The following is a 22,079-nucleotide window of genomic DNA, read 5'->3' as shown; positions in this document are numbered from 1 at the left end:
GATCCCAATACAGTTAAAAACTGCCCTTGTTCATTTTCTGTTGTAACTGGATAAGGATTAAATGTAGGTGGGCACTAGTGTACCGTGAGGTAGAATGGTAAGGCTCATAGCTAGCTTTGCTTCACTTCTGTTTGTTTGATGTTTTTTGTTTGTATGTTTTAAAATCACATATTCAGTTTACTTTCAGATTCAACAGTATACAAACTTGAGTTCTAGTTTATAAACAAAACTGAAATGAAATAGGCTTCTTTCCCTGCCCAGGACTGCTGCAGAGGGAATAGATTGTTGCTACTGTCTCTTGATACTGACAACTTCAAAGCTTTCATTTTGCTGGTAAAGTCGTTCTTTAAACTTGTCTACTCTGAGATATTGTGATTCATTTTTCCTTGGACCAATGGAATCTATCTCTTTGAGAGGCAAATCTCATCACACACTTAACTCTTATATTTATGAGTAACAAAGACTAATAAATGTGTTTAAAATGTGGTGACTGCAAATGACCAAATTAAAAAAAAACCCACAACTTTTTTTGCCCACCCCCGTGGTCCCAAAGATCTCCTTCTCACCCTCACTGTGTATCTTGCTTAAAAGGACACTCAAGAGGTAAAAATCATGTAAATAATTGCTAATATTACTTTACTAAGGGGAAAAAAAACCTCCCAGTTTTCATGATTTTTATCTTTTTTTACTTCCATGTGAATAGCCATTAAAGACTATTTCATTTTCTGTACCTACATTACTTGCCTTTTTCCTTGTCATACGCTTTATTTCAATGTTACATTTTTACAAAATGGACAGATAATTTTTTCCTCAAAAGCAGATTAACTATGACATTTTAAACATAATAAAAACAATTATTGCAAGTAGTTTAAGGAACTCTTCTAACAGAATTTAATTTAAGTCTGTAGTAAATTGTCAGTAAGAATATCCTTAATAAAGTTCCTTTTGTATTTCACTTCCGTTATTATTATATGATTCTTCAACAGCAGTTGTCTCCATCATTTGATGTGAAGATTGAAGTGGCTAGATAACAAATGAAGCATATTTACTTAAGTTCATTTGAAATTAAATTCTCATTCTGAATTTTTCATCCCCTGTTCTTTAATTCTAGTTCTTACTGTTGGAAAGTTTAATTTTGAATCTATTGTTCTGAGTGTAGAAGATGTGAATGGGAATCAAAACCTAACAAAATGTGAAAAGTAATAGTTAAGAATATAAAAAGACTCATAGAAAGCAAAAGCATCTAAGAAGATGTTTCTGTGGAGAGGGCAGTGTGTAATCTGTAGATATTCTTGATATACTTCTTACACTGTTTTGTATTGTTGCTTAGGAGTCTCTTCTCTTAGTCACCTGAGAAATTGTGTCATGGAGGTTAGATGAGCAAGTACAGATAATTTTGCTGGGCTCCTGGGCACTTCTTTTCTAGAATCCCACCCAAGCTAGATAGTGATGGCTCAGTGCCTATAGTTGCTGCTCTTTGAGGGGGTTTTTTTGTTTGTTTTTTACTGTGACAAAGACTCTCTTAAAATGCGCTGGTTACATTGTTCTGTTTTTAAACAATGAAATGCAAATTTACAGGTAGTACATACTTTGGAATAGAAGCATTACTACTTTGCACTCCATACAATTTTCTTGTTTGTTTAGGATTCTTAAGACTGTTTATTGGATATTTTCATTGAATAACTTGAGCAGTGCCAGCATTCCTGAGTGCTGGTCACATGAGCTTGGCAGAGCAGTGTGTATTCTAAGCGGACTTTGTTTTCTGTAGGCTTTCTTCCCACTTCCCTGGGGATGTTGTCGGCCTCTGTTTTAGCTTGAAAATTTAGATTTGGGAGGGAAGAAGTTGTTTTTAATTATGTGTTGTACTTTTTTGTCCAATGGCCCTTCTTGGTCACAAAAGCACAGCTTGGGTCTTGGTTAAGATTTTGAACCTAAGTGATGTTTTACTTAACCAACAGATGTTATTGCTCACAAACTAGTTTACACAGGCTGCCATTACTGCTTGTAAAATGCCTGTACCTTTGAGTCAACACTTGTATCTTATTTGGTTGCTCGTTCATTCTAGAGAAAATGCTGGAGGACTTGCTCTGAATTATTCTGAAATACCAATGATAATCTAAGTGTGTTCTGTTTTATATACTATTCGAGCTCCACTATTAAATTACTGTATGGTGTTGTATTGAAGAGTTTCACCTTTTGAGATTCTTCAAAATACCTAATAAACCTTTTTTTTTAATTGTGAGAGTTTTTAGAGATAAAAAGACTGGGCTTGTATGTTGATGGCTTCTGTATGTTCACCTCATACAGTCTCTGCTTTTCTAGGTATAAAACTTGAAGCAACAAAATAACTTGGCTATGTGTAAGATTAGAATGTTTTCATTTTTCTAGAAAGCAACTGGTCTAAATTTAGCCCATGAGCTTTGTAAAGCCAGGGCCTTTTTTTGTTTATCTTTGAAGTACCATACATGCCTGTAGTGTTGTAGAAGTAACAGTTGAGAGCCCAGTATGTTTTTATGGCACTTATTCTGCTGTCAAATTTTTAAGAAGTCATCTGTTTATAAATCATGATACCTTAGCCTTTTCACTTTACCTCCTATTAATATTGTTGAGAACGTTTACTCAAGCATTGCTACTGTCTCTTATCTCTAGTTATAGATCATTACATTCCATCCCCTCTTAATACAGTATAAATTCTAATCTTGGCAAGTATTGTGTCTAGTTTTATTTAGTAATTAAACTCTGCACGGCTGTCCCCTTTACAGTGAGCATCACCTTTTATATTACAGTGGACTTCTAATAATTATATAGAGAATATATTAATGTGAAACACAAATACTATATAACAAGCAATATCTGGAGTGCTTTGTAGCATTGGCAATTTAGATAGCGTATCCAGCATGATATAGTTTGTTTTGTCCTGAAATACAGGGATGTGAGATTTACATGACTGTTGACCCCTTGGGACTACTCTGAAATGAGGTGAGTGTTTTGTGCAGTCCTAGTCAGCAAAAATTTAAATAAAAATAAATATACTGTCAAAAGCCTTTCTGTTGGCCTGGCAGGAAGTATGAAATAGTACCATATGCTCGATAATGGCTTCCTTGGAGAAGATTCTCTGGCCATGCAGAGTGCTTGATATTGTCATGATTTGATATTGAATTGTTAGGAAGGGCCTTATGTCTGCTATGGTATGAAAGACAGAGAACTGAGTACAAAATAAATGTACAAAATCACTGCTTTGAGTTTGATTTCCAGAGATGTTTACAGTGACTTGGCATATAACAACTTTCCTTGGTAGTGCGATATTAACTCTTATAACCTTTGCAAGAACAATGTAATGACAACTCTTCAGCTACTCATCTGTTCATCTGAAATTTTTAAGTTAAAGCACCTGATATTCAGCATTGCAGGAAAGCAGGTTAACTGACTGCTGCCTAGACTGAAAAATGTGTCTTCCAAAATACTGTAGTTTACTTTGGCTCTGATTATCTTCGCACAGTGCAGAGAATGAAAGTATCCTGTTTCTTAGAGCTGACATTCCGATTTTTTTTTGTGACCAATTTGTTTTAGAGGTTTTTTTTTTTTCTTTCCATGTGCCATACTGCCATAGCTGTGTGGTAATGCAGGTGCTGGAAATAAAACTTGGCATAAAAACTGAGATTGTCTGCAGGCTTTGTTGAGGAAAATCTTTATTTTTTTTAATATTAATATCTTTTTTTCTTCCTTAATTCAGCAGTGCTGTTCTTGTAGGGATTACAGTTCTCATTGGCTTTTGGAGGTGGTGAAGGTCTGGAAGTTAGTGTTAGAATTCTCATAGAGTTGTGCATCATGAAGTTGAATGAATTTCCCAGTTTACAAATGGATGGCATTGTATGTTGAAATACATGATGCAAAGAGTAGTGTAACTGTTCTTCTATCTGTATTTTTACATTTGGTTACATGCTGCAGCGGGAATACTAGTGCAACAGTTTTCTGCAACTGTACCAAGTCAAGAAACTTGCATGAAAACTGAGGTTCATTGTGCTCTGAAGTACAGTAGACTCTTTAGGCTAAATGTAATATAGTCCTGGGAACATGAGGGAGCTTCCTTTCTTCTATGACTTCCCTCTAGATATTGGTAGTTCTCTTAGTTATTCTTGCTTAAACTTTTGACAGAGAAACAAAGTTGTAGTTGATTATACGAGAGAAATATGCAGGAGATTTGAACTGAAATAGACATGTTACTGTTAGTTGTAGTGGGTCACCTCTTTGTTCCTTGTTCCCACTCTCCATTTGACTCTTAATCATAGTGAGATTTGCCCTTCCTTGATGGACATTATTTTCAAACTCTGTCCATGCAAGGAGTGACCATGTGTTATTTAGCTCTAGAGCCCTGATGTCGTTCTGCAGCTGGGCACTGTGTTCATTCTTTGGGCAAGCTGTCAAAGTTGGGGTTCCCTTTGAGAAGAACTGATTGACCCTTTGTACTTTGTACAAGATCTGCCTCACAGGCGGACTCTGGAGCCATTGTCTGGAATGCGTGTCTAATGCGTTCCACTTGGACCCTCCGTTCCGTTCCATAATGTTAGCTTTAATTGGCTGTTTTTAAACTTTCATGTACAATTTGGTTGTACATGGTGGATTACCACCCTCTTGCTTTTTTTCCTAAGAGCAAAAAACTAGAATCCAGACTGTGCTTTACCTTATTGCCTTCTACTATTGCTGTTGAGCAATGTTAGGACAGCACTGGTGGGCAATATTTCTGTCAGAGGACAGACCTTTTCTTGCTAGTGGGTTTTTTCCTCTAAATCTCCCAAAGACTGTACTGCTTAAACACTGTGGTATATTTTTGGACTGTTGCATTTGAACATTTAAAATGAATTAATACTTCTTGTTCAAAGAAACATCTTTAAGTAACTGTCTTATCTCTTAGTGTGGCTGGACATCCAGTGTGGACCCCAAGTGATTTTATTTTTTAAAGGTAAAATATTAATATATTGTGCCTATGAACTTCAGGACAGAATCAGTCATCTATACCGAGGTTTGTCTTTACTATGTAAGAATGCCTTTGTATGTGTTTCTGAAGTGTCAACATTTGTAGTATGGTCAGAATGATAGTCTATTATACAGGTCTCATGTAGGCTTAAACAATTGTCGAGAGCATCATCAGAAGTTATTTTTGAGAAAGAGTAGTTTAGTTCTGTTGGGAGGAGAAAAAAGTTGGCAGTACTGCATACAAAACAAATTTTGCAGTTCAAGCTGAAAACAGCGATGAGTCTCTTGTTCATACTTGGTATGAATCAAGTAAAACAAAGCCTGCCTTTATCCTCCGTAACAGGCTTATGAGCTCATGTTTCGGCTTTTCCTTTCCCCTCTTTCTGACATGGATTCTGTCTTTTTTTCCTTTGCTAAGCAGACAGTAATGCTCCACAATATTTTTAATCTCCACAAGACGTCCAATGGCTGATGATGCAAAAGTGTTGCATCAACAAAGAAGGGATGATAGTTGGAGCATTCCAGATCTGACATTTTTGGTCAAGGAGCCATATATTGTGGCCACTGATTCCTCCCTGCACAGCATGCTTGCTTTGGGTAGAAGGCTACATTTCATTGACTCCTGTTGTGTGCCTCTCTGCTCCTTATTTTAGTCTTCCTCAAGAAGTTATGACTGGGAATCTTATGGTTTTAGATGAAAGAGCCTGTTGTCTTGTTGAATTATCTCCTTTCTGTCTATATTTAAAGCAAAGCTGGCAGGTAAAAAAAAAAAAAACAAACCAAACTCAAACATACAGTAAAACAAAAGCCCTATTACTGTAACATTTCAGGCTACTTCAGAATAAAACTGAAAAAATGATCTAATGTTTTTTACTTTTATATGTTTGTTTGGACACCTTGTTTACTTTTAGTCCATTAGCACCTGGCAGCAGAACTGGACTCATGCCATTCAACTTTGATGGGTTCCTGGGCACGGGTGATATCTAACAAAAAAAATCTGCTCACTGAAATAAGTCATGATGACTATTACCTCTTTTAGCTTAAAAACTGCCCTTGTACAAACTGTGTTTTGGAAATTTAAAATAAGACGTGTACTCATGGAAATTTAGTAGCCATAAGCATCTTGTGTTCTTAGACTTCAGAGAGTTTGTTTTTTGAAGCTAAACCAAATATTTTAATTTTTTTATTAGCCTAGTGCAACATTTTAAGCTAATCAGTTCTTTTTAGTGACTGAAGTGAACCCAGCTCCTGAACTTTTTTGTTCATTAAAAGTATATCTGATACTTTCAAAAATGGATTTAAGAACTTGCTCATGACAGCTGAACTTCTTGAATCCATATAAAAATCTGCTTAGATCACATAATGAAGCCTTGCAGCACTGGGTTTATTGTGCAAATAAACTATCAGAAATTGATTTATAAGCTAGTAGTTTCAGAGACATGCCTGTTTGTTATGTGCGACTGTTATTGTTGTAGCCTGTATTCCTTCACAGCATAAAGCCTTCAGACGTCTCTTCAGTTGTGTTTTTTAGGCTGTTACAATCAGCTACTTCTTCTAGTCATGAAGTTTTCTCCAATGTAATGAAGACAAGGTGGGATAATTTGTTGATTTCTACCTGAACGCGTCATTAACCATTACAAGAGGGGGAATTAGGGCAGAGCTTTCTTGTCTTTTTTTTTACCCCCTTTTTGTAAATCTTATTTTTGATGCAAAGGCAGTTTGTCGCCAGCCAGTCCAGCATGTGTAGACTCTCCCCCCACCATAAAACAATGAGCACATTCAGGCACAACTCGTGTTTTCAGTTATTAAAAAACGGAGCCGTCTGTCTCTGCCTGTGACTTTAATCTTTAAGCCTTTATTCCCTGTACCCCACCCCCTCTTTCTTTCCCCAACCTTTTGTTTGTGAAGTGCAGAGCTACAGGATATGTGGGCCTGGAGTTTCTGAATGTATTGTACATTCCCCTGGCAATTACAGATGTTTATAACCCTGACTGATGTTATTTCAGTATTGTGGAGGGTAAAGAGAAAATTAAAGAATGCTTTTTTCTTTGCCCCTGACAGTCTTTATTATTTTTTTGGGGGGGGGGAGGGAAGAAAAATGCTGAATTTCTTTTCTTTAAAAAAATACTGTTCAGCATCCTCAGATGTAACATATAAAAGCTGTGCATGAATCTTCCCGTAGCCTACCATAACTTTTCTGTTGGGACAGTGCGTTGTGTGCGGTACTGTAAAAAGCATAGCAGTACTAGATTTTAGTACAAAATAAGCTCCTTGGTGTGGGGTCTGTGACCTTTAGCTACTTTGTCAAAGGCAGAGACAAAGTAGCTTAGGGCTTGAAATGCTTTGAGTGTACACTCACATTAATTTATTTGCAGCTTTACATGGAAACCAATTTTTCTCTTTTTGTAGAAGAATAATTTAGAATCTGATAATTGGAGATTTACTTTAGGACTGGTGGCTTTCAGAATTGTTCAAGAAGATTTATTTAGTCTCATAGAAATATGCTCTTGATCTATGCGAGGGTTAAAATCAATTTTTTATTGGTGTTACTTGTGTAAACCTGCAGGTGCACTGTAAGATGAATGTCCTTGAATTGATTGAGTTGGGGAGAATAGAATCTACTAGCAAATCTCTGTGATTAAGGTGTTAGTTTGCCTGTTTCTTGGGGATTTGAGTGCATTTCATGATTTTCAGGGTAGCTGGCTTAAAGCATTGAATTTTAACTAGAGAAAATTTTAATGGAGTCACGAATTTCCGAGTGGTTTGTCAGTATCTCTAAGGTAAAACTTTCCTACCTATACTGACTGCATCCAAACTGCTGTTTATAGGTTGTGCAAGTTCGGAGTTCCATATCTAACTATATTCAGGTATGTCTAGCTACACCTGGTGTGATAATAGTCCTTATTTCTTGTGACTGCTGCATGAAAACCCATTGTTAAACTCATCTTGCAAAGATATGGCAGAAGAATGAACAAGAGTTCACAGCAAGAAATCCTTCGGCTAGGCAGGACTTTAAGTTAATACAACAGAGCAAAGAAGTCTTACTGTCATGTAATATTAAACTGACTAAAATGTGCTTCAGGAAATTCTAACACTTTTGAAGATGTTCGTAATTCAGTAATTCTCCTAAGCACCCAGAGGGAGGCAATAGATGCTCTGTAGTAACAATTCTTCTGTCCTTTGGTAAAGAACCAAACTAGTTTGTCATTAAGCATAGCACATTCTTTGTATCTCGAGATAATCAAGTACTCAAGTTGTGTGTTGCTTGTGTGAAGATTTCTGAAATGTGCTATTTCTTTTTGTATTACAACACAGGCATGGATGTGATCAAATCCTAGATATACTACTGTAATGACATCATGTTGTAAGAGTTTTAAAAGAACTTGAAAAGATGAACAGCTGCATGTGAAATAGCACTGATACAGAACAGAATTTACACAAACTTTGTAGTTATTGCTCAGGTGTCATTTTTTCCCCCTCCTGTCTGACTCCAATACTGGGCCTGTTCGTAACAGCGTATACAAATATATACAGAAATACAAACACATCTGTTAGGAGACATTTTGATTAGTTGTGCTGTTTTTTGGAAAACAGTGTGTTGAATTGGCTGCAGAACTAATACAGAAGTTTGCTACCTGAAGCAGGTAACTGGTTTGAAGACAAATATGTGCATGTAGGTACCATTTGCCTGTTTATGTGCTTCTCTTCCTGAAACAACTTTGGAAACTCTAACAAGTTATTCCTGTCATCTTTAATGTACCACTTCTCTGCAGTACAAACCTGGTTTTGTATGGCTGTTCTAATTTATAACGACAGGCATACAGGTATATCCTACTGCAGGCTGAAGCCTTAGGATCACGTAGCATCAGGGACGTAGCAGGAATTTCCATGAGTGTAGGTGTTGCAGAGACTGTCACCGGCACTCTGCTGTTTATTATTGGTTGAGAAACTTCAGGCGCAACATCCCTGAATCATCTGTTTCTGTCTGGTGTGATCTGAGTCTTTAGAGATGGAGCAGAAGACTCCAGATGCATAGAACTCTGGCAGAACCAGGGATGGGCTCATGTCCTCACTCATGCAGGTACAGTGCTTTCATACTTGTTCAAGGTGCTTGATTCCATTTATATTGTTTAGCCACTATTTTCTGTTTCTGGTCTTGGAAATAGCTTCAAAGATGAAGTCTATAGTCTTTGAGAGAGGGAATAGGCAGAATGGTCATACCTTGTAGTAATTTTTTTAAAAATATTTTGCGTTGTATGCATTTTTTTTCTTTGAAACTTGGTGGGAGATCTTGTAGAGAACAAATGTAAAGCTGATATGAGTCAAGACTATAAAAAGGGCATTTTAAAATCTTATTTCTTCTGACCTGTTTGCATTTCAGTGTTTACTGTAAGACTTTATGGACCTTCAGGGACCATTTATTGTGGCTATCTAAGGCCCAAGTGTAGCGTTATGTTTAATTTTTCAGAGCAGTGCAAAATCGCGTGGCCTCGATACCAAAGCACAAGGCCTCTGAATAAGCCTGATACTTCAACTAATCACTCATCAGGCCATGGGAAAACTTACTGGGACCTAGTGCACACAATTATTGTCTGAGAAGAGGTCAAAGTGGGGTTTTACAAATATCGTTTTTTTTACTTTCCACCTTTTTACAGAAGCATGAATGTGCAACTTAGTCCCATGTTGTTTTATAAACCTTGTTTTCTGCACTCAACAACACTAGACAGAAGGAACAGGGCACTTCAGAAAACCTCTGAGTCTGCTATGAGTCAGTGGAATTGTAGGTGCCATTTTCATATGTCATTTAAGAACTCAGAAATTTGACATGACTTTTTCTTGTTGAGATATTTTGTGGTCTGGATGCCAAATTGTGGAGTTGAACCTTTTTGTGCTAGTATACAGGCATGTAGTACAAAGAAAACCCCTCAACTTACAACCCAAATGGTAACAACCCAATTGTTTTCTTCTGTGCTTTGTTTTACTTTGAAGTGTATGAAAGAACCATTTTTTGTACTATATGCCATGGATTGTACTCAAAGGATGATGGGCCATTTAATGATGTTCATTCTAAAAAGTTAGGTGACTTATACTCTGTTTTGTGCAATATCCTAAATATTTAACTTTCCAACTTTACTGGTATCTGTATTTGCATATACATATATATGAATGACACCTAAAAAAGTTAATGTTTGCTAACTAATTCACAATTTATGCACTTTCGACTTCAAGCCAAGAGAGAAATTAATGCAGCTGAAATACCATGGTGCTGTGTAATTCAGCAAATGCTAACTTTTTTTTTTGTAGCAGTCATCTGTTTCTCACAGAACTATTGTTGCTTTTTCAAGATATGTAGACTTTTAAAAACCCTACCACAGTTAATGTTTTTGAGCTTAAGGTAAGTACAGGTCTCTTGGTCTCTGTCCATTTTGTGCCTTGTCAATATAGAAGTTCAGAACTAGTAATAGGTAGTATTACAGAAAGGACTTAGCTATGTATGGAAGAAGGATAGTGCCTTCTCTTGTAGAGTAATTTACCTTAGTTTTTACAAATGTTACATATCACTTAGCATTCTTGTTACAAGGCAAGGAGTGTTTACTTTCTTGTAGACAATGAGGGGAGAACTTTCAAATTTGTGGTGATGTTCTGGTTTTCTTGAGAAATATTTTAAAGAATGGGAATTGAAATGTCAGACCTAAGTTACCTAATTTGCTACATTTTCTTTGGAAATGGTCAAAGTGAGTGCTTTAGAAGGTGAAAGCAGGAAAGTCAGTCATAAAATGAAGTGTCCCATTGCTTTAAGTTTCATCCTAATGCTTCTACCACAGGACAAAGCCATTTTTGTGAACAATGAGACTTCATCCAGTTGGATGTAGCTTCAAAAAGGTTAATTGCATAAATATTATATCTATGTTTTCATTTGCCTGAAGCTAAATGGTATCTATCAACACTGAGCTTAGGATTGCTGTATGATTTATCATTATATAGTTGATTGTACTCTGTATTAAAAGTGTTTTATTTCCCATCTTTTGCTCAGCTTCGTGTCTGTTTTTGTCACTGTGTGCAGTTAACATGGATTTTTCATTGTAAATGAAGTTGTATGTGAACAACTAAACTGCATTTGTCTTGTTTCCTTTTTTGAAGCCACTTTATCTTTCAAGGTCCTTTTCCAGAATGTGATTAGATCTAAATTTAATTTCAATATTACATCACATATACAGTCTAATACTTTAGCTTTTTTGACTGCCTCTAAACATAAAACAATTTTGCATTGAACAGTGTATATTGACTCTATCTTTTCCTACTTTTATACAGTAACAGCACTGGTTTTGTATAAATACATGTGTATCTAGTAAGTTTCCTCCAACACTTCTTAACAGTAAATCAACCATTTATTGAGCTCTAAGTTACTCTCAAAGTCCTCACGCTGCTGTTTTGTGAGCATCTTGACCTATAGCACTGTCCTGTCCCCAGAAGCAGGTGATTTGCTTTGGCTGCTCTTTTTTGTTGTTGTTGTTTTCTCCCCTTGGCAGCTCCTGGCTATTTGATCCTCCTGCCTCCCTTGTGCCAACTCCACGGAGCCCTGTGTCAGCAAGGTCACCTTGCAAATCTAGAGGAGAGCTGTCTGGTGTTGCTGAGTCAAACTGACTAATCTGAGCTTCAACTTTGTCTTTCATCAGACCCTCTGTGAGCCTTGGGAGAGCTGCATAAACGTAGTGTTGGCAAAATGCAGCTGGGTGCAGGATCCTCTCAGCTTGCAAAACTGCAGCCTCTATCACCAGGATGTGCAGAGTGAATACCTTTTCAATATGCTTCACTGATGACTGATTCTAGGCAACTGACTACAAATAGCTATGTATAGATTAATGCAGTAACAACGTAAAGCACGTGACTGCCCTAGCTCAAAACTACATGGGTAAAAATGCTTTTTTAGCTTGCATATTTTATCTGAGAGCTTTTGCTTTAAGGATTGTTTGGAATTTTTTTCTCAAGTCATCTATTTAATGTAAGTTTGTTCCCGTGTGCAATATTGCAATAGCTAGATCAGCATATAATACCAAATTATTGGAAGATATGTCTCAGTCTTTCTTAGCATGACCTTCATGGAGACCTTATCAGCTTTGTTCATGCTACTTCAGCATGGCCAATCAAGCTTATTGACATACTCTGATCATTATAGACATTTCTTCCCTTTGAAGAACATAGTCTCGTTTCTGATATATAGTTACAACATATTCAAACAAGTAAGATCCTTGGACAAAGGGAGAGGATAGAAGCCATAGTTGCCTTTATCCTCTTCAGGACAATATTGCATAGTGTTTCATCTGGGAGACGAAGTATAAAGTGTATTCCAAATGGATTCTTTTGTAAGTTCTTTTGCAAAAGAACCCTTTTTATTCCTTATTAGCATTTATCACTTTCTATCTCTTACTATTTGTAGCAGAGTTGAACTCAACATACAAGTAAATAACTGCAAAAGTTTGACACGGAAGAAATAACCTTCTAAGAATTATGCCTTTATGGTCATCCTGATTTCTCTTTGTAGCTCTCAGTTTAGGAAAGACCTTCATGGATGTTTTTTATTTAAAGAGAATTTATGAAACCAATAGATTCTTTATTCGATGGTCAAATAAAATGCATATAATTGTAAGCTTTACTCTAAGAAGTCTTGTGGATTGCCAATCTGACTCTTACTCCAAGCTATCAAGAGTTCGAAACTACACAGATCCCTGTTTGTGCTTATAGCTGCTGAAATCTTTAGGAATGGCATGCCTGGGAAACGGTGGTGGGATGCTTGAACTCCACAAGTTCCTATTCTTTTCAAAGTGTTTCCTAATGAAAGTTGTGCTATTGGTTTTGATCTGTAATTTACATTGCTTTACAGGGGACTTCATGTGTAATTCATGTGTTCATGTCTCTCCCCCTCCTCACACCTCCTCTTTCTGTTTAAATTTTGGGAGTTTTCCCATCCTGGAAAACATCTTCCTTATTCATCACAATGCCTCCCCCAAGGTACCTAGGAAAATCCTGTGTGACTTGTAACATGTCCCAAGGTGTCACTGTAAATGAAAGCAGAGAATAATTTAGTTGTTTCTGAATAAAGATTCTTAACAAAAAAAAGGGGGGAGACTGGGAAGGAGGAAGTTTCATACTCACTGCATGATATAGACAATATTTCCTGAGACAGGAGATACTAACCTCAAAGAATTTAAAATAAAACATTGATTTTCTTTTTATTTTTTTCTGAAGTGGGGATAGGGGAGAGAAAAGTGGTAGAATAGTTGGTCTTTTTATCCTATGTGCAGATGAAATTGATTAAACCTTAAAAACTCGCCTCAGTCCACCCGGTTTATTAATTGAAGAATTTCCTCTTCCCCAGAATGGGAAGTGCACATTAAAACAGAGCTTTGCCCTTGAGTAGCAATGATACTTGAGAATGGTACATTTTCTACAATCCTATTTTCTCTTCTGTGCTAGAGGAAATCCTAACATGGTAAAAGCATATTTAAAGAAAAAAAAATAAGTATGTTTAAGGAAGTCCTCTTTCATTTCCTTGTAAAGCATGAAATCAAATTATAGCCAATGGCCCACAATTATTTTATTTTTACATTTCAAATTCCATTTTCTGCTTCCTTTCGGTGCCTGTGAACAGAAGTTGTACTGTTTGTGCAAAGTCAGCTAAAAAGATTACACAAACAGGACAGGACACAGTAGCTTAAAGAAGCCATAAGTCAGAATCAATTCTTATGTTCCATGCTCGTGTGGCATGGAAAACCTCCCCCCTCACACACACAGGGTTTCAACCCCTTCTTCTTCCCTACACTAGCCCAAGTTTTATTGTTTGGAACCAAATCCCCTTTGTATTGATGGATTATGGGGAGTCTAATGCAGTACTAAATTTACGCTTGCCAAACTAGTAGTACCTCTAAATGCTCTAATGTTCTTGATGTGCTTTCATTGAAGAGTAAACCATTTGAGATTCTACCTATCTATTGAAAATACCATTTGATACCAAATGATGGAAAGGATGAAATTGCTAGTTAGTATAATTCTTGGAGTTTATAACCAAATGATTCTGAAAGTGGGTACAATGCACTTTATCAGTTTCAAAAGCTTATACTATTTTATTGTAATATGAGAGGCTGAAATGTTTGTAGTGGGGTTTTTTCCCCCCCTAGACTTAGTAATGCCCTCTCTAACTTACTGTAAGTGTACTTTGCTGTACGGGTCCATCTACACACAACTCGTTCTGGGAGTCTGTGTATACGATTTACAAGCATGCAACAGGTTGCACAAACAGAAGATGTTTTGTGTTCATGTATATACAGAACTGCAACAACTTCTGTAATCGAGGTTGAATGAGATTTGTTATTTAAGATGTAATGCTCTGTGCCAAAATAAACATAGCAACTATAGTGCTTTACAGTTTTTCAAAATGCAGCCTGTCGGTCGGACACTTCCATGGTGTTTCCCTGTGAATACTGATATAACAGATCTGTTTCAGGGAGAGTTTTTTATGTAGGGATGTGAGACAGTAGCATGTAAACATTGCAGAGTTTGTCTGCTTTAGCTTCAGTGAGCAAGATCAAGCGTGCTTTACTTACATAAGCTGTGTGAAAGTCAAAGGTAGATGTTAACACTATTTAATGCATCCACAAGGAATGAATCTGATACAGCAGATGAAAGTCTGCAGCCTGATTGCCTAGAACTCTGGGTAGGTTGTTCTTCCCATTTCAGTAAAGTTTTGAAGATACAGTATGCTTAATAACACAAATGCAGAGAATGCAATTGATTTTCTCCTGAAAACTGAAAGTAGGTTAAAGCATACTTTTCTGAGATGCATACTGTTCTTCTGGGTCATTTTGATGTATTTGGACAGCAACTGGTAAGTTCTTTCAGGATTGAGAGTGAGTGCTAGCTATGAACGATGTTGTGCAAGTAGTATCATTTTTGCTCTTCTAGAGAGAAGGAACTGATGGGCAGTTTAGGAAAGCTCAGTTGATGCCTCCTGCTTTTCTGAAACTTATCAATCTATGACATTTCATATTCAACTTGTTCCGTGAGTAGAGAGTAATAATTTACTTCCTTGACAACTGTTTGTAATCAGATATTGTCCAAAACTGAGAAACAAGAGTGGGTTGGATGTGATTGCTCAAAGCAGGAGCTAGGCTTCTCCTTTCTCTTGTCTGTGATGGCATTTTTCATAATATCTATGAGTTCTGTGTCCCCTGCTGCTTTTGTGGCACAAATAAACGCTGCTGCCTCAAAGTTTAGCTAGTGCGTCTTGCAGTCTTTTTACTGCTGGTCTTGTTGCAAATTTCCCTGGCTTTGGCTGTCATCCAGATTCTCTCTGTTCATGTGTTACCTTTCTTGTTTGTTTTTCTTCACTGAGACTATCTACTTTACTTCGTGTTTTCACTGTAGTTTAGCTGCTTATCTTGCAATGTAATTCCCATCTTTCCCCAACCCCTTGTGTTTTCTGATGACAACTAGTTTGTTTCATTTGCTTTTTACAGGGCTAGATCTGAGCTGTATGTCATCACATGAAGGATACTCTGATAGTTGATCTTTCATTTTCAAGCAAAGTGAGAAATCGCATGTCAAGAGGACTCTTTATCTTTGTAAATGTTCTTGAACACCTCTTTCATAGATGAGACATCAAATAAAAGGTTACACCTCTGTTTTTTGTAGGGGAAATCATTTCAATACCTTAGTTTAACTTTATCATTTATTCTATATGACCTCCTTCAGTGCAGATAAAATATCTTTCTTGATTGCAGTGCTACTTTATATACAGACCTGTCCTTCATGTATGTTCCTGCTTTATTCAGAGTAACTTCAAGCTAATTACCTACTTGGAGGACTTGAGGAATACTCATTTCTTCGATGTCATTTCTTAGCTGTGTAGGACCATATCCTGTTTCCTTTTTTGAGCAAAGTGTTTCAGTTCTTGTTTTCACACAAGAGGCCATGAAAGGCATATAGTGGTCAGATAGTGCAGGTTTATGGAGTGGTGCTGTCACCTTGTTTTATTCTTTAGAGTCTCTACTTGGTATGACTGTGATCTTTCCAAGTGAGATTACGTACATGAGAGTACTTATACTCCATTCTCACTTGACCTTTCCTAGTTAAATCTTGCTCTACTGTAGAAAATTCTTCAGGAATGTTGTTCTTTTTGTTGACTGAAATCCAACGTGGTAACAAGTCGATTGATTATTAGTCTGATAGAAGTTATTTATGTAGTGATAATGAAGTTAAATATATTCTAAATCTCCTATTTGTATGCTATGGGGAGAAAATATACTGACTGAGGTGTTCCATGTTCAGTGGAAGGGTTATAGTTTTGTCACCTTGTTGAAGCTACCTGCCAACTTCCCTGATTAGAAATGTTACATTGTTGAATCCATATGCACTTTGTTTTTACTTCCTTTGATTATTTCATTTTAGTATTTAATGAACTGTTATGCATGAATGAAGGGCAACTGAAGAAATGAGTTCAAGAGTAAAACAAAATGTGGAACTGTCTTGGAGAAGATTGAGAGGGATTGGGAAGAAGATGAATTGTCAAAGATGGCTTGTTAAACAGCTCAAAGAAGAAAGTCGTGGAACTAATTCTCAGTGTTATTTTTTTTGCCTTGTTACCCAAGGATCCTGTAAACTTGACCATTAATGTCTTGATATGTACAAGTAGACGTGTGTAAAACATCCTCATATCTCGAGGAGAGTGCAGCTAAAGTATTTCTGGCAGTAGTGTCCTGATTTTTCCCTTGGTTCCATGGCTCTGTTGAAAGGCAGCAGCTTCCCACTCTGCTTGTGTGCCAACTCTTACCCTGCCATGGTTTCTGTTCTATCTTTCAACATCTCTTATGAGCTGTGGCCGGTTAGCACACTAAGGCTTTGGAGGAGACACATTAGTTGTACTCGGGCACATATTTACAAACTTGGGCATGCTGACATTTCCTTGATTCATAATATGTTTTCATCTGGATTGTCAGGATATATTTTCTGAGATTTCTGGAGTTTTTCTATGGATTGTACAGTTATTTTTTCTTTGTTCATCTTCTCTTTGTTATGAAGTGCCCCAAGGTAGACATTCTTGACCTTCTAGCAACTGGGCTGATGGTTTTTGCAGCTCTTTTACAGTGTTGCTAATAGATTTATAAACACAGTGATTACAAGTGTTTGTTTTATAACAAATGCATTCAAAACAGTTGATTTCGTCTTTCAAGATAAAATGGCCCTTGTACTGAAACTGTGCATAACAGTTTCAGTGTGGATTTTCTCCCCTGTGGGTTGGATTTGTATCTGGTTACTTTGGCTTAATTCTGGAGCATAAGGATTACTGTGCTCTAGTAGTCCTAACAAAGCTACCAGGAACTTCAGCTGCAGAATTGTTACGTGACTAGATGCACTTTTAAAAGTATTAATAATCAATTTGACTTCATGGTTTGGTTTTAGTTACTCCCATTCATTTTAAGGATGTCACTTGTATAATTAAGAATTACTGTGCCATGCAGTTTAATACAAAATATAGGTGTTAAATCTTGAAAATCCCTCACAAAAACACGTGTGTTCTGATAGTTCATGTCCCACTTTTGAACTATATTCATGCTGTTAATTCCTCTTGCTTCCTGTCCTTTAGGTCTGCACTTGTGTGGAATATAAAGTCAGAGGTTTTTGTGTAGCTTAGATGTTGCTTGTATTATAATTAAATTCTAAATTAACACGATCCTTGAAATGATAAAAATGAAAAATACTTTTGAAAATGTCAAGTCTATCTTAAATTTGTCTCAGAGAGATGTTCAAAATGATTGGTGAAAATTCTGGTGGAGCTTTAGAAATGTCATAATTATCCAGCTAGCACTCTGAAAGTTTAGCATTCATTATTACAAGATGAAAGCTTTGGTAGGTTGAAAATAATCATTTGTAACCACAGGGATTTTTTTTTTTTTTCCTTCTTGTTGTAGCTCCCACCCACTCATTCACCCATGCACTTCAACCTCAGAATGATTTCCTATCCTGAGTTCATGGGAACTACGAACAAGGGTAGCTGTTGTCATAGTCATTGTAAAAGCTTAATAAAAAATGCAAGGGGGAGGGAAGGTTGGAGAGAGTGAAGGAACAACGAACAGTTGTATCGATTTCTTGTTATTCTGATCAAAAGTTTAAGGCAATTATTAACGGTGCTTACATTCAGAGTGCTGCTGTTTTGCAGTTCTGTCATCTTTCAAAATGTGGGTTTTTTGACATATGTCTTTTGAGTAGTTCAGCTTTAGATTCTGACTTAGTTTTTTATGGTTAAACTTTCTCAACATTAAAGTCTGTTGCACTTTATTTTTTCGGGGATTCAGAGTATTTAAGTTACCTGGAGTGAGACAGGAAAATTCAGAACGCATTTAGCGGAAAGCTCAACATTCTTCAGAAGCTTCCTTGAAAACTAATTTAAATCCATGAATTTCAGGTTGCTTCAATCAAAGATTAAGGGCTCATGACAACAATACTTATAAAAAGAATGTAAAAATAATCCAGAAGTATGGTAGATAAGCCTAAAATTTAGGAACTTTTGCTTGAAGAGATTAAGAATTGGATCTGTAGCTGTATATGAAGTATGTATTTGTGTTATGTAACTCTGAATTGGGAGTGAAGGACAATATACTACAGGGTTTAAACCACCTCTTCCTCACATTGAAGGTCTGTAGGAATTTATTTAGACTGGGTAAATCTGCCTCTGATGGGTGGTCATCTTGTTTTCACTGTTACCAAATTGTAGGCTATGAAAGAGGAAATGGTGGGAAGCAGGTCAGGACCAAGGATTGCACATAGTTATGTGGCATGTTGTTGGCGCTCTTTGAAGTTTCTCTGAATATACAACTGTCTGTGATGTTGTTATGTGTTGCTCTGGTTGTACCATATTTCTGCATAGCTTCTTATACTGTCTTTTTTAATGGAGGCAAATGTTATGCTTGTATTGCTACAAGGGTAATTTTCTTAAGTTCTTTTTTAAAATTCAGTGATAACACCTTTAAACTTGAACTGTTAATATGGAAGAATACACGAAGTAGTATATACTTCCGGATTTTTTATGATTCAATGGCAGCATGTAATAGCTTAAGTTCCCAAAGTCTTATTTTCAAACAAAACTTTGTATTCAGTGCTTATTTGGACTTATTTGGACAGTGTATTGTTCACACTTTTGGGCATTTGAAAATATACTAGCAGTTTTTATGGAAACTATTTGAGAAAATGATTCTTAATCTTTTTATGCTGCTACAACACTAACTGTGATTTCTCCTCCAGGTGCCCAGATTATTGATTTGATGATGCTTGTAATCGATGTGACAAAAGGGATGCAGACGCAGTCAGCAGAGTGCTTGGTAATTGGGCAAATTGCCTGCCAGAAGATGGTGGTAGTTCTGAACAAAATAGATCTCCTTCCAGAGGGGAAGAGACAAAGTGCCATTGAGAAAATGACTAAGAAAATGCAGAAGACCTTGGAAAATACAAAGTAAGTTTAACAGTAACATTAAGAGCTAACTTGTAATACAAAGTTAACAAAAATATTTTATCCCTGTCTCCCTTCCAACATGCTTCTAAACATGCTGAGATGTCCAGCAAAGATAAGAGTGGAAGGATTACCAGAAACTCAAATGCAGCCTTGAATTTGTATCTGCAAATATCAAATGTAGAGAGAAATATTCTCCTATAATGAAACTTTTCAGTGTAAAGGACTGCTTAGATTTGAGATTGGATAAAACAGAGACAGAATACCCAGGTGAAGAACTCATTGTGTGCTTGGTGGGTCGTGTGCTTGGTGGGTCGTAGTGGTGTGGTTTTATTTAGTTTGACTTGCAATTTTTGTTGTACTCTAATTGTGACACTCCAAAGAAAAGAGAGAGCTTTTCCTTAACTGAGGATGTAAAAAATGTGATTGCCCCAGCTAAAGAGAGCAGAGTAATGGAAGTTTATATAATGTAATGTGACTCTAACTGAGCATGATGTTTCAGTCCTGTTTAGGCAAGTTGAGACACATAATCAGTGGAGTGCAGTGATATTCATAAGTGGAAATGTGGCTGTTATGAAGTGAGAAGATTACCCTGCAGACACAATAATTGTTTAGTGATTACACAAACTGAAGTGCATCTTGCTTTGCCCAGGATCGTAAGGGGCCATTGACTCCCATGTTTATAGCTGTTATGTCACGTTTTGATTTGAAGAATCAAAATAATAGGATTCAGTGTACAGAGGAGAGAATTTCACCAGGACCAAAAGAAGTAAAGCTTGGCTGGGTAGGGCACTTCCTGCTTAGCTTGTTTGTGATGGTAGGGCAGCATCACTTTTTGATTATGCAGCTGCCACAAGAGTGACTGAAGATCTTGGTGTCTTCCCAGCTCCTGGGTTATTCTTGGGTTAGTTTGTTGGGCTGAGCATGTTACAGAGGTCACCAAGAAAGTGAAATTGTCTCTTGTGAACATAGAATGCTACAACTTCCAATTCTCTCTGACAGCTGTTGATTCAAATACAGGGTGGCTGCATTGATTTAAATACAGGTGGTTTTCTCTGTAGGTGTCTGCTGCTTGTTTTAGGGGAGATCAAGGATGGAGACATCTGCACTAGATCAGAGCAGTTTGTATCAACATTTTTTATAGATATCAGGTTGTTTAAATTCACAGGTCATCTCAATGGGGATAGTATTGAGATAATAAATTTAGGAAAACTTTAGAGATAATTGTCTAATGACTTTCATATTATTTAATTTGTTTGCAAGGTTGATATACAGAATGTGAATTAAGCACTATTTCGAATAGTAGTTATTTTTATCTGTTTCTTATCTATGCCAAGAAGTCAATGATTTTTAAGAGAGTTTATCTTAATGTACTGCTTAGTTTTGTTTTGTCCTTCTTTTAAAATTTATTGTTCTTGAACAGCAGTAATTGCTGCTGCAGGTGGTATTTCATGCTAGGTTTAGTCCAATATAGTTTTGGGAGTGATTGGGGAAAAAAAGACCTTTCTAGTTGTATATTCATAAAAAGAAGACATTTTTTTGTAAGGAAACTGGTGTTCACAAGTACACTGTTTGCATTATGTCGTCTCTTTGTATCCTGGAGTACAAATGGGTCTTTACAGCATGTTTTGAAAATAAGCAGACTTTATCAGAACTGAAGGGGAAGTGAGTTGTTGAAATGATCAACATGATAGCTGTGAGGTGCTTACCTGTAGCCTCCTTTAAAAAGAACCATGTATCAGCTGATCACAACAGCTGTGATTCCACTTGGAAAGAAATGGTCCTGTCATAATTGTTTTAATTACTCATTTCAACTTTGGATCCTGGAAATACTCTTTTATTGGATGTGTCTGTATATTGTTCTTGTAACAAATTCAGTTTTTGCATGTGCAATCTGTGCTTTGCAGTGCTTTGAAAGCACTACTGACCTGGACTTGTTCGTGAAGTGCTTGTCCTGTTGTATCTCAGGCAAATGTTAGTTTCTTGACAGCCTTTCCCACTCAGCTTTGAATTTCCAAATGTGTGGTTTTAACTGTTCTAGGTTTTTGTTTTTTTTTTTTTTTTTTTTTTCTAGGAGGAGTTTACTTGTTGATTATGATTTCTCTGCACACACATGCATGCACAATTCCATAGCAGTAAGCAAATCTGAAGTCTCTTTTGACTATAGAGTAGGTATTGCCATTGGCGCTGGGGAAATTATTGTTCTATTATCAGGAGGATCCATAGAACGTGGGAAAAAAAATTAGGCAAAGGAAAGTAAAAGTTATATGGTGGAATAGTTTGACACTTGTAAAGTTAACCTAATTAAAACTTGCATGTTCCATGGGTTGATACCAAAAGGAAAAACAAACTGTCTCTATGAGTGGAATTTCTATTTTGGGGAGTTTTTTGCACATGCTTTTATCTTTGTCCAGCAGGGTCTCAACTCTGCTGGCAATAAATCGGTGTGATGGAGTAAGAGTTTTAGTAGAGCTGAATCATACTTGGAAGTGCCTCTGAAAGCAGTACATGATTACTCCAGTTTGTTCTGGTATATGGGAAAAGGAGGAAAGTACCCGGGTCAGCGTAAATTTCTATTTATTGCAATACAGTGCCCTACAGTGTT

At 36.7% G+C, this 22,079-nt stretch overlaps 1 protein-coding gene across 1 annotated transcript in view; it reads left to right on the top strand.

Moving 5' to 3' along the window:
• The window catches only part of EEFSEC (eukaryotic elongation factor, selenocysteine-tRNA specific), a 120,472-nt gene that overhangs the window by 13,300 nt on the left and 85,093 nt on the right, over positions 1–22,079 (top strand). Inside the window, exon 2 of the mRNA XM_062008599.1 lies at positions 19,270–19,477. Coding sequence (XP_061864583.1) covers positions 19,270–19,477 — 208 coding nt within the window. The remainder of the gene's footprint in view (positions 1–19,269; positions 19,478–22,079) is intronic.

The sequence above is a fragment of the Colius striatus genome, chromosome 15 (assembly GCF_028858725.1).
Source record: "Colius striatus isolate bColStr4 chromosome 15, bColStr4.1.hap1, whole genome shotgun sequence".
NCBI lineage: Eukaryota > Metazoa > Chordata > Aves > Coliiformes > Coliidae > Colius > Colius striatus.
Note: the sequence above shows the minus strand (reverse complement) of the source record. Positions and strands in the feature narration are given on the sequence as shown.